This window comes from Ictidomys tridecemlineatus, chromosome X (assembly GCF_052094955.1).
Source record: "Ictidomys tridecemlineatus isolate mIctTri1 chromosome X, mIctTri1.hap1, whole genome shotgun sequence".
Taxonomy (NCBI): Eukaryota; Metazoa; Chordata; class Mammalia; order Rodentia; family Sciuridae; genus Ictidomys; species Ictidomys tridecemlineatus.
Genome location: NC_135493.1, coordinates 64007894 through 64021025, shown reverse-complemented (window position 1 = coordinate 64021025; position 13132 = coordinate 64007894). Strand labels below are relative to the sequence as shown.

The window sequence follows — 13132 nt, the reverse complement described above, 5'->3', positions numbered from 1 at the left end:
ATTTGGAAACTTTTTAAAAAATTTTCTTAAATGCAAGTAATGTTAACATATACTTATGTATACTGAAATAAACAGATCTGAAGTATATATTTTGATGAGTTTCTAAAAATATGCTACCATATGCATTGATTCTGATTTCTATTATTTATTTATTTACTTATTTATTTATTCTTGGGCTCTATATGACTAAAGAGCAAGTCATTTTACATGAAACGAAAATGATAACGAATTCATCTATGAGTGTTTATAAGTGTTCAACTACAAGTGCAAATGCATAAAGGAGGATATGTTTAAGTTTTTAAGAAATTGTAATACTCTTTTCAAAATTGGTTGTGTAATTTTATATTCCCAACTGCAAAGTGTGAGAGATATATGAACTCCAAATCCTAACCAAAATTAAGTATTGTCAGAACTTTTGATTTCTGCCATTGTAAAGCGTGTATGATAATATCACATTGTGATTTTAATTTGCATTTTTCTAGTGATTAGTGAAGTTGAGCACCTTTTAATGAGCTTTGTGATTACTCCTAAAATTCTTCTTTTAAATTATTTAAATCTCATATAAATTTTTACTGGATTTTTTGTCTTTGTATTAATGAATTTTAAGAGTATGTACATTTGATTAAATATTCTGAATTTATGCTTTAACAGTTCTAGTTGCATACTTATGAATGGTTCAGAGGTAAATCTACGTGTGTGTGTGTGTATATATATATATATCATGTATTATATATATTTATATATATCATATAAAATGTTCACTACAATTTTATTTATATTTTACTCGAACTGAAAAAGTGAGAACAGAAGTAGTGTAGGATGTGATGTTTATGAGGAATAGGAAAGAAGATAGTAGTAAAAGAAAATCGTTATAAGAAGAGTGAAAAAGGAATTAAGAGAGGCTGACTGTTAGTAGGAGTAAAGAGATAATGAGTAACCAGGGAAACAGATAGGTGAGAGGAAAAATATATATCAAATAAGAAAAAAAAGGAAAAATAAAAATTTAAAAAGTAAAAATAAAAGAATACATAACAAAACTGTAATATAATATTCAGACATTCCAGTCCTCAATAAACTCATGCATAAAATATACTTGGTTTCAAAAGTGGTAGAGGAGAGAGAGAGAGAGAGAGAGAGAGAGAGAGAGAGAGAGAGAGAGAGAGAGAAGGGGAGAGAGACAGAGAGAGAGAAAATATCAGGATTTTGATGGAAAATTGAACAATTGCAGCTTCCCTTCTCAGCTAGTAGGTGGAGTTGCCTGGAGTTTGATGGTAGCTCCACCCTCAGAATGGAGAGGGTTTCTAGTGTGGGAGGTTTAGTACTGTAGGTAGAACTCCTGGAGGTGGGTATAGCAATTGTTGGCCTAATTTGGAAGACTGCACCACAGGACTCTCTTTTGTGTTTTACTCTTGAGATGTATGAATCTGATCTTAGTCCCTTATGTTGCCTACAGACTCCACAATTTCTGGTCTCAGATTTAGTCTTCAAATTTGATCCCCCTACCCTGTATTTTCAAATTTCTGGTCAGGCACTTCTCTCCCAGGCAGTTCTGAGGGTTGAGCACAACTTTCAAGATGAATTGTTTGGTATTGGGTGGATCAAGACCAGGAACTGAGAACTATAGCTCAGTTGCATACCTGTGAGTAATGGGCCATTTGGGGGGCTAGGAAAGGGTTGGTAGACTGGGTATTGGGGAGCTGAAAGTCCCATTGGGTGTCTGGTTGATACTGGACCTGATGGAACCTGGGGATTGGTGTATGCTGAACTGGTGAGGGAGTTGGGGACCCAGTACATCTCCATGTGCTTGAGGACTTGTGGAGTTGGGGAAAGCTCACCTTTATCCAGCCTCTTTAACCTATGATCCACTTGATGAAATGCTCCCAGTTTTTGCCTTTTCACTGGATTCCTAGGCTCTGACAGTCCCACACAGACCTAGGTGCAAACTCACAGATCAGGGTTTCAGTTTCTGTGGGCTCTTGCATGCTGCAATACCAAGATGGCTCCTGAATGGTGAAAGATAAATAAATTCTGGTGGTGAGGTTCCTCCTTTTTTAAAATTTCTGACTAAATAGTCAAAAATTTTGTTGCTTAGCTAAGGCAGACTGCCCTTGAGTCTCAGGACTTTTCATTCTAGGACTCAGGGTGACATGGTATTCTCACTCTTTGAGTTATGGGTAGCCAAGCTAAGAGAAATGCTGTATAGCACCATTGTGCCATTTTGAATCTCTCCTTATATAAGGTTTTACGAAATCATTATGTAACACATTTTCTAATTTTTGTTATAATTAATTTCTTTATTTTGTTCTATTACAGTCTTCCTTTGTAAATAAGTGATTTGTAAATCACTTTGTAAATAGTAGTGAGTTTGATTACTTGCTTATTATTTTCAATTTGCCTATTTTAAATTTTTGCTTTGAGGATGCATTGAAGCTCATGAAAATTTATTTATAACATGGTATTTAAAAAAATTTAGTTGGTTATGAACCTTTATTTATTTACTTTTTATTCACATGCATTGCTGAGAACTGAACCAGTGCCTCATACATTCTGGGCAAGTGCTCTTCCACTAAGCCACAGCCCCAGTGCATATAACATGGTACCTTCAAATGACAGCAACCTGGTCTGGGGTTATAGCATAGTGGTAGAGTGGTGGCCTAGCACATGTGAGGGACTGGGTTTGATCCTCAGTACCTTTTAAAAATAAATAAAATAAATACTTAAGTTAGGTGAAGTGAGTTGGGGAAATTGATCTAAAGTGCTATTGAAGAAGTTGTAACGGTATTAACACTGGAAGTTTTTAATCAATTAATTCAAGTATTATTTCTACCATTCAAATAACAATGAAAAGAACAAAGTATACAAAATTCTGATTTATAAGACCATCAAAAAAGTGAGATCTCATGAAAACCATGTGAATGGAATATAAAAGTTTGGCAGGTCCCTCTAAAGAGAGGGCATATAAGGCACTTCATCTTTTAGCAGGCCTGGGTAGATTTGGTACCCTAATAATAGATATAAATAAATCAGTTAAAATCATAATGCTTAAATGATGAATTGTGTTACGTCACCATTTAAAATAATTGGGACCATCAGGTATAAAAATGTTTGTAGTTGGCCTGGGATTGTAGATCATTGGCAGAGTTCTTGCCTCACATGTATAAAGTACTGGGTTCAATCCTCAGCATGACATATTAAAAGATAATAAAACAAAGATATTGTGTCCATCTACAACTAAAAAAATAAATATCTGTAGTCATATTAAATATCTTTTCTATAGGCACCTATCATGAAAATTGAGACATAATAATATCCTCCAATTACAGTTTGGAAATGGTTCTTACCCCATGGCTTTGCTGTGTGGGGGCAGTGCTCCAGGGATGGGAGGCCAATTTGGCCTAAACCTCATCAGAGCCATAAAGATCTGCATCTGAAGCATCTTGAAAGTGCAATGGTATGTATGGTAAAAGGAACCTACAAAAGAAGCTGTCCTGAGCAACATACATCAAGTAGCAAGAAATCCTCTATATTCTTCAATTTCCTTGAACAATAATTCATATAGTCTGTCAAAATAACTAGCCTTATTATAAAACTGCCATTTGGTCACAACATTTATTCTCTTCTGAACAGGTTTTCTCATTCCTTTCAGAATGGAAAAGCTGAGAATTACCCAAATTTTCAGCTGCAAACATTTTGCTGAAAATGGCAGGATATTATTTTTCTTTATGAATGAATAATCCATTTCATAGATTTACCACATTTTCTTTTTCCATTAATCTTTTGATGGGCACCTAGACTTATAGTCCAGCTTTCCCATTTTGCAAAGAATACACAAATCAAGACCATACCCTGTGATGAATAGTATTGCAAAGCTAATGTAGTGATGAGAACAATAGATTTTATTAAAATAATCCAGACAGTGAACAAGCAAAAATTACATAAAACTGAAACAATCAACAGAAATTAAATCTCAGTGGAAGACCATTGTATCCAGATATTCTGCAATATATTTCTGTGAATACCTAATAAGAACCAAAATTATAAAACACACAAGACAAAGGAAAGTCTGCCCAATATATTGGAGGAAGAGCAAGAGACCGAAATGCTGAGAGCAGTCTGATGTCAGATTAAGAAAAAAAAAATTAAAAGAAGCCATTATAAATGTGATGAAAAAAAACAAAAAATGCATTAGGAAAATTTTATATGATAATGGAAATAATAAAGGAAAATACATGGATTACAAAAATGAACCAAAGCTGTGATGATCTTAAATTTAAAATATTCACATGCCACAGAAAACAATTAAGTGTGTAAAGATAGAGCATATAGAATGGGAGAAAATCTTTGCCAGGTACTCCTCTGACAGGAGATTAATAGCTATAATATATATGTATATAGAACTCAATCAACTTAATCCAATATAATAACACAATCAATAAATAGGCAAAATAACTAAATAGTTATTTCACAAAATATGGAATGCAAATAACTACTGCAAATAACTTTAGTGAGATGTTGAGAAAAAGGTTCACTTATACATTGATGGTAGAACTGTAAATTAGTTGCTATCATACTTAACGAGCTTGTTTATAATCATAGTGATCAAAAATAAAAATATATAATAAACAATGAAAAGCAATAAACAAGTAATCCAAATATATTACTTGAATAAACAATTTAACCATAATTGAAGACTATATTTGGAGAAAGAAAGAAAGTACAACCAAATTAGAAAAAAAAATTCAACATATGTGTCCTAAAACCTTCCTCATTGATATTTGCCTTGAATAGATTAAAATCAAAATGTTTAACACTATTGCTTACAAGATACAAACTTCAGTACAAATGCACAGGAGTGGAATAGCTGGATAAAACAGTAATTTCTTTTCAAGTCTTTTGAAGACTCTCCATATTGAATTCAAAGTGAAGATTTAATAATTTGAAATCCCACTAACTTTGTATAAGTGTCCCTTTCTTCTTGCATACTCTCCAGTATTCATTATTATTTATATTCTAAATAATCACTATTTTAACTTGGGTAAGATAAAAATCTCTGTGTAGTTTTTATTTGAGTTTCCTTGATTGATAGCATTGAACATTTTTTCCTATATTTTTGGCCATTTCCATTTATTCTTTTGAAAAAATGTCTCTTTACTGCTCAACTTCTAGCCTTCCAATGTTTACAATAGCACAATTTACAATAACCAAAATATGGTACTAGCCTACTTTGTCTATCAATTGGTGAACAGAGAAAGAAAATGTGTTACATATACAAACTGAGTTCTACTCAGCCATAAAGAAGAATCAAATTATGTCATTCTCAGGCCAATGGTTGGAATTAGAGAATATCATGCCTAGTGAAATGGAGTTCTACTCAGCCGTACTCAAGATCTGAAAGTTTTCTCTCATATACAGATACTGGAGGAAAAAATGAAAATAAAAAGAGGACTGAAAAACATATAAGAAGATCATTAAGGGACAAGTAGATCAAAGAGTTAGGAGGCATGAAAAGAAAGGAGAACTGGGGAAATAAATTGACCAAATTATACTATATGCATGCATGAATGTACCACAATGAATTCCACTTTTCATGTTTAATTTTAATACACCAATGAAAAAATTATACATGTAAATAAATAGAAGGAAGACCAGAAGAATAGAGGTAAGTAAATGGTGGCATGGAAGATAGAAGTGATATGGGAAGTACTGAGGAATTAATTGGAGCAAATTATGTTATGTGTGTATGTAAACATGTCACAATAAACCCTATTATTTTGCATAATTATAATGTACTGATTAAATATTAAAAAAGAAACTCATTTTAACTCTAATGGCACACATAGACTTTCAATGCAGTAATAAATGAGATATCCCATGAAAATATAAGCCAAAAAAGCCATATTTATGTTAGATAAAATAAATATTAAACCAAAGCAGAAGAAGAAAACTTAAGTCATTACATAACAGCAAGGTATTCAATTCAGAAATGAACAATTCCAAATATACATTCACCAATTATCAGAGTGTATATATATATATATATATATATATATATATATCATATTATAAAATACAAAGGAGAGATACACTCCAATAAAATATTAGTGGGTGCCAAGGTCTCGGCTTGGCACCAGAATCAGGAGGCACCACAGCTTTGTAGGTTCAAACAGCAATTCTTTATTCCCGCTCTCACACCGCCTCCACACAGGTCCAGGGGCAATCCCGTTCTGCTGTCTTCCGCACAATTCACCTACTCCACGAGGCTATCTCCAAATCCCATTTTAATCTCATGAGAACTCAATGGGAACAAGCAGCAGGAACACCCTAATCCCAGCAATAATCTTCAATTTCCAACTTCCCTAAAACCCATTATCTTAAACTGGCAACGCCTTAAACTCAAGGAGCCAGTTACTTCCTCAAACCTGATCAGCTCTAAACCCGGATCCGCCTTGGTCCTTGAGCAAGGTCACCTTATTAAAGCATGCATGCAATGTCCCATCGAATGTCCTCTAAGCAGCATGGGGTATGCTTGGCAAGGAAATTTCGATGCGTCATTCCTACTTGGTAATGGCCCTCAGCAGTGGGAGTCTTTATGTCCACATTCTCAGCCATGGAGATCATCCAGGAAATAAAACATCAACAAAAAAATAACAGTTAAAATATGTTCTGAATCAAATGGACCTAATAGAAGTTTATATGAAATGTCCAATCCAACAGATGCAGAATACCCATTATTCCCAATCATACATAGTATATTCTCCACAATAGACCATACAACAGGTAACAAAACAAGTCTTATCACAGCATTGTTATATTATTTTTTGTTTGTGATTTTTATTTGCTTGTTTTAGTGGATATTAAAAGCAGAAATGCTTTATCACTGAGCTAAATTCCCAGTTCTTTCTATTTATTTATTTTTATTTTAAGGAAGAGTCTACCTAAGTTTCTGGGCCTGTACTGGAACTTGAAATCATTCTGTCTCATGTTCCCAAATTACTGGGAATCCAAGAGTGTCCCCCTGTGCCTGACATATAAATACTCTCAAAAAATTAAATACTTAAATAACATTGAGTATATTTTATAACCACACATTAAAAACTACAAATCAATAAGAAAAGAAAGTTGGAAAACATGGAAGTTAAACAACTTACCAATGAACAAGAAATTGATCTAGGAAGAAATCAAGAAAGAAATTTTTAATGTTTCTGGAAACAACATATAAAATTATATGAAATATGGCAAGAACAACATTAAGAGGGTCATTTATAGCAATATAGGCCCACATCAAAAAACAGAAAGATCTCAAATTATTAAATTCTGCTGCATCTCATGGAATTGAAGAAGAACAAATAAACCCTACTTTATTAGAAGTAAATAAATACTAATGATCAGAGTAGAAATAAATAAAATGGTCAATACAAGCTGAAAAATAAATACCTATTTAAAAATATATTTAAAAATGGAAAAACCCATAGTTACATCTATCAGAAAAAAAAAAAAAGAAAGGAGAGAAGACTTGAGTGAATTCATAGATAAAAAGGAAGGTATTATAACTAACATCACAGAAACATAAATATCATGAGATTATTATGCAAAATAAGGCCAACAGACTTGATAACCTTGACAAAATTACAAAATTCCCAGACACATACACATTAGTCAAGACTGAATAATGAAGAAATAGAAAACATAAGTAGATTCATATGAAGTAACTTGATTGAATCAAGAATAAAATGTCTCTTATTGAAGAAAAGCACAGGACCACATGGCTTCATTGTTGATTGATATCAAATATTTAAATAAGAGTTAACAATTCTGTCTTCGGGAATGAGGTCTTGCAAACATATTCTTTAAGGGCAGCATTACCCTCATCAAAACTAATAAAGGTCACAATAAATATGAAAACTATACAGCATGGTGGAGGGGGAGCAAAGATGGAATTGAGGAAGACTGAATTTTCAAGTTTTCTGCAATTCAGAGTTGAAGCAGCAGGAATACTACTTCTCAGTGAGAATGACTGAGGAAATTTACTGAAATTCAATAATGGGTTGAAGGCCAAGAAAGATCCAGAAATTCTGGTGTTTTAAACCAAGGATAAAAGATTATCCATAGGCAGGGAGTCACAGCAGCCTTGGAGGCCACGGCAGCTGAACCCATGGCTCTGTCACAGAGCACTCCTGTTGTCCTGGAGGCTCTGCAGGGAGCCTCCACAACCACTGCCCCACCCCTGATCCTGTTATGGGCACCCTCACAGCAGCATTTCATCAGCCCTAGGCCCAGGTGCTGCCTGCAAGCGAGAGCTGATTCCGCTTTCTGGTGATCCCTGTATAGCTGCAGCAAGATCCTACCCAACAAATGGTGCTCAATATGTACATGGTCAAGATTGGAAAATCATACCCAAATTCTATTGTTGTCCAATTGAAGGGTACCCTAGAGGTCTCGGAAGATCATTTTCTCAGTTTTCTCTCGTAAAAGAGCACTTTTTGAAAATGCATGCTGAGAAGCAGCATAAATGCAATGAGTGCAGCAGTGCCTATTGTACAAAGTTAAACTTGATAAGGCAAACAGAAGAATGTTGCAAGACATTCCAGTGCACATGCCACTGTCCCTACCCAGCAGAACAACATTACAGTCTCACATTTGGTATGAGATCCCTGCAGAACATAGAGATCCACTTATTAAAAGCAAATGGAAACTACCAACAAAACCAGAAGTTATCTATTAAGACCATTGAACCAGTGAGCACCCAATTAACCCCTCAATCAAATGCTCAAGAACTATAAACTTCAGATATAAAATTAATAACCTCTTTTGTAGGTTCATGCAGCTTTAATGCCATATAGCAGAGTGTCACAACACCTCTGAGATATCCTAAGAAATGGTTCTACCAAAGACCAAAGTGGCTCTGGTTAAACTTCCTGTGCCTTTCTTTTGCCTACCTCTGACTCTTTGCCTGAGCCTGTGGCAGTTCGGTTAGAATTAGGACTCTACCGCAGGTCCTTGGTACTTGGAGCCCTTAACAGTAGGAACCCTAAGCCTTTGCCAAGAGTCAGAGGCTTGCTGTCTTAAAGAGAGCATACCTCTTTAAAAATTATAAATCCTGTTGTTGAGCCAGTAAGTACCAGCATTGAAATGAACTTTGTTAAAATCTGTATAATGTTTTATAAGTGAATACATATCAAAAGAATGGTATTTCTTCAATCAATATACAGATGGATCTGTCCTATGCCTCATAAAACCTTATACCTTCTTGCACAGTGGTTTGGCCTTGACTCCTCCATGTCATTTTGTTCTCAGACTTATCTGTCACTTGGTTCTCAAGAATCCCTTTTCATTAGTATTTATACCCAGATGCTTCTGAACATTTCTGTGGTAACTTTATCTATAGCTTCTCAGAGTGATGTGTTTATGGACCCTTGTTATCAGCCTGGTGGTATCTCCAGAGAAACCCAGACCAGTTGGATGCAAACTCCTGCAGAAGGCCAAGTACAGAGGGGAAAAGCTAGAATGTACAGAGACATTTTTGAGAGTGTACTTTCATCTCACAGTGTTCCTGCAGACAATTTTATAAGCAGCAGCTTAGTAGCAGAGACAGTTACTCATAGTTTGTTAACTCAGAATGATCCTAAGACTTTAAATCAACATATTGAGAAATCTGCTCCAATTTGGGGCTTCAATGCACAGAATAGTATGCTTCCTTCACAGAACATGACAGATAATCAGACCCAAGCCATAGAATTATTAAGTGATTTAGAAAACATCTTCTGAAGTAATCTGCCTCATCAGACATCGGATAATTGTGGTTTTTGTCTGATGCAAATGGTGGGCCTGACACTCAGATGCCATCTGGCCAAATCCAGAATCCTGAAATAGGTTTTGATATTGAAGAATTCTTCCCAGCTTCAAATATCCAGACTGAAACTGAACATAGTGAATTTAGCACTGGGAACACTGAGCCAGTCTTGGAATCACTGGACATAGAGATTCATACTCACTTCTTAATTTCAGACTCATCTGCCCAGCCCTATGGTTGCAGGGCAAATTCTCACTTCCTAGGCCTTGAGATATTTGACACACAAATGCAGACAGACTTAAACTTTTTAGACAGTAGTGCTCATCTGCCCCTTGGCAGCATCCTGAAACACTCCAGCTTTTCCATGGGCAATAATTCATCTGACACAGAGACCCAGATTGAAGGACTCTCCTCTGCTCCAAACCTATCTGCTCTGGAGGTTCATTAAATAGTACAGAAACACAGAACAAGTGTTCAAGTTTTGAAACCCTGGATAGCTGGTTCTTCACCATCAATAAAACTCAGACAGCAATGGATGACTTTCTTCTGGCCAACTTCTCCTGGAACATGATGAAGTCCCTGTTCAGCTCTGCAGAAATTCAGATGTGTCCCTACCCGCACACAATCTCCAACTCTAAATATAAAGTCCGCATAGGATGGTGCTTACCATTTCCTTCCGGATGTAGAAAATTGTGAGAAGCGACAACAGTAGTAACTTTGTTGAATGTAGCTGATAATGCAGTTTCTTAGATTCTTTGTGGGTTCATTGCCTTTTGTACACATAAACATGAATTTGTATATAAATGTATTATAAAGTATAAGATGTTGATCCAAAAAAATAAATTGGGCATGTGTAACAGTGGTCCACTTTATGCTTTGACTATAACACTTGCTGCTCTACCACTGCAATTTATTTTTTAAAAATGGACAAATTTCTTTCTCTTACTCTCTCCCTGCTTCTTCCTAAACTCTCCCCCTCTCTAATCTTAGGGGAAATAGGATTATCTTTTTTCCTTATCCTAGACAGTTATCTGTCCCTGAGTACACACCCACTATAGAATTGATAGTACCGGAAGATCTCAGAACCAAATATCTCCCAAATTAACAAGTGAATTACAACTCCAGACAGAGAACACATGGAATGTAGCCTTTGAGTCACTCTTTGAAAGCTCTTATTCCTACTGATGGACAGTATCTCAGCCTTTAGGATAGTAATCTCCCTTTTTTCTCCTTTGCTAGAAAAGCAATAAACCTTCATTTTTCCTTTTCTCAAAACCATATCCTTGTTATTAGATTGGCATTAGGGACAAGGACTGAGCTTTTGGAGACAAATTTGGCATCTCAGATAGGACCAAGCGTGGCCCCCACTCCAGTTTTCTTGGGCTGGCCTGGCTTTCCACGGAGCCCCACCTCCCACTTCTATGCTGAGGATTCATGGTGCTGGTGAACTTGTTGAGAGCCAACTGCAGGAGAGTTAGGGGAGCAGTGAATTTGCCTTGGGTGGCATCAGAGAAGCTATTTCTGTGAGTAAAGGGAGTAACTGAGTAACCATTCCAGCAGGTGCTAATACTCCTTTTGCTTTGGGGAATATAGTCACCAAGTCAGTTGGGGTGGCAATACCAGGTCACAGAAGAGGGGAGTAACAAAAAAGAAAAGAGAGAAAAACACTGAAGACAGATATTTCATGGACGCACCTGTAAAACAGAAAGGCAATCTAAATTTACACACAAGCTACTATATGAAAAGTGCCCTATGTTTCTCAACTTGTGAACAGATAACTAAGGTAGGGAGACAACTTGTGGTGCTCCTTCATGAACATGCTGCTGCAGGAATTCTGGAGATCACAGGCAGAGAGCAGAGAGAGGAGAGGAGGAGGGCAGAGAGAGAGAAGAAAGATTGTGCTTACAAGCTTCGGCTTAAGAAGGGTTGCATAGGGAATGTGGTGGGTGCTGATTGGCAGGGTGTCTCAGGAATAGCAAGTGGACACTGTGTCTTGTAGGGATTGGTTGAGGAAACCTATGAATTTAGTGCTCTTGACATGGTGCCCTTTGGAGAGGAGGGGGAGGGGTAAGGGATTCCATGATGTTCTCCTGAGAATGGGGAGTCTCCCACACACCCAACATTCCTCCCTTCTTGTTTTTGTGTTGGGAGCAGGGCAATGAGATCCTCTGCCGACTTCCTGCTGGAGAGCAAAATGAGGAATGTGAAGGAAGGGAGGGATGGTCAGGGTGCAGGGACAAGAGAAACATAGCTGTAAAGGCCAGGGCACTGAAGATGTGAATTTCCCTGGGGCCAAAATCGATGAAAGTTCCTCGAAGCCATAGGTCTTGGATAGTCTCCATCCAATCCTTGTCCCTGCAAATGGGGGGAGTCAGCCAGCTGTCCTGTCGCAGGGCCTCGGCAAACTCCACAATCCAGGTGCACCACATGATGAGCCTAAGAACACCAAAGATACTGAAGGCAAGGAGAAGAAGAGGGAAGAGGAGACACCACATTAGCTTCTGGCTGGAGGCCCAGTGAGAGGGACTGGCTGAGAAAGACCAGCGGTCAGGAGGAGGCACGAAAGCGAATGGGCCTAGAAACCCTGGGTGACAGGCTAGTGAAGTTCCCGCAGTCATGTTTCCATTTTGTAGCTCCATATCCATGATGGTGAAGTTCTGTCAGCTGTTGGTGAGGCCTTCACGTAAGGGATAGGTGTCCTCCAAGGGAGCAAGTAGCTGGAAATCCCTGAGGAGAAGCATCAACACCAGAAGCCCATTTTGGGTCCCTTGGGTCTCAAATAGTTAATTTGGTGTATGCTTGATTCTCATAGCAAGGCTCATCTAGGAAGCTTTCTTGCATGAATTATAAGGGCACTTGCCATAAGTGTCAGGCCAGCATTTATAGGATTCCTCAGTCTGTTCTGCTATGAAGCACAGCAGGTGGAAAATTGGTCCCTCAGAGATAATCCTGTGGTGGTATTGTAGTCCCAATTAGGGTCCTGAGTAGAAACTGCCTGGGGCCTAGAGGGTGGGTCAGGGTGGTTTGATGGACCTCATCAGCACAATTATGGGCTGGTTCCCAGACCCACCTGCATTCCTTTGGGAGAAGGGTATTGGCCAGGATCATGTAAATGTCATGAAAAGTGAGACTATAGGCTTGAAGTAAGTACTGAAACTCCATTATGGCAGAGTTGGTGGTGTAGGAACCCAAGCATTTTTCAATCTGTGAAAGGTCCACTATGGAGAAGGGCACATGGACCCTAAAGATTCCTACTGCCACAGCAACCTCTCTCAAAGGAGCCATAATTGAAATAGGTTGTGGCTGGAAAGACTGTGCAGGAAAGGGTGACTGGAGGACTGA

General features: G+C 37.3%; 1 protein-coding gene across 1 annotated transcript in view; it reads left to right on the top strand.

Annotated features, from left to right (window-relative positions):
• LOC101957539 (ATM interactor) overlaps positions 1-10486 on the top strand; it is a 156376-nt gene extending 145890 nt beyond the window's left edge. Inside the window, 9 exon segments of the mRNA XM_078033932.1 lie at positions 8272-8607; positions 8610-8685; positions 8687-8874; positions 8877-9080; positions 9083-9163; positions 9166-9248; positions 9250-9793; positions 9796-10227; positions 10230-10486. Coding sequence (XP_077890058.1) covers positions 8272-8607; positions 8610-8685; positions 8687-8874; positions 8877-9080; positions 9083-9163; positions 9166-9248; positions 9250-9793; positions 9796-10227; positions 10230-10486 — 2201 coding nt within the window.
• Positions 10487-13132: the final 2646 nt, after the last annotated feature.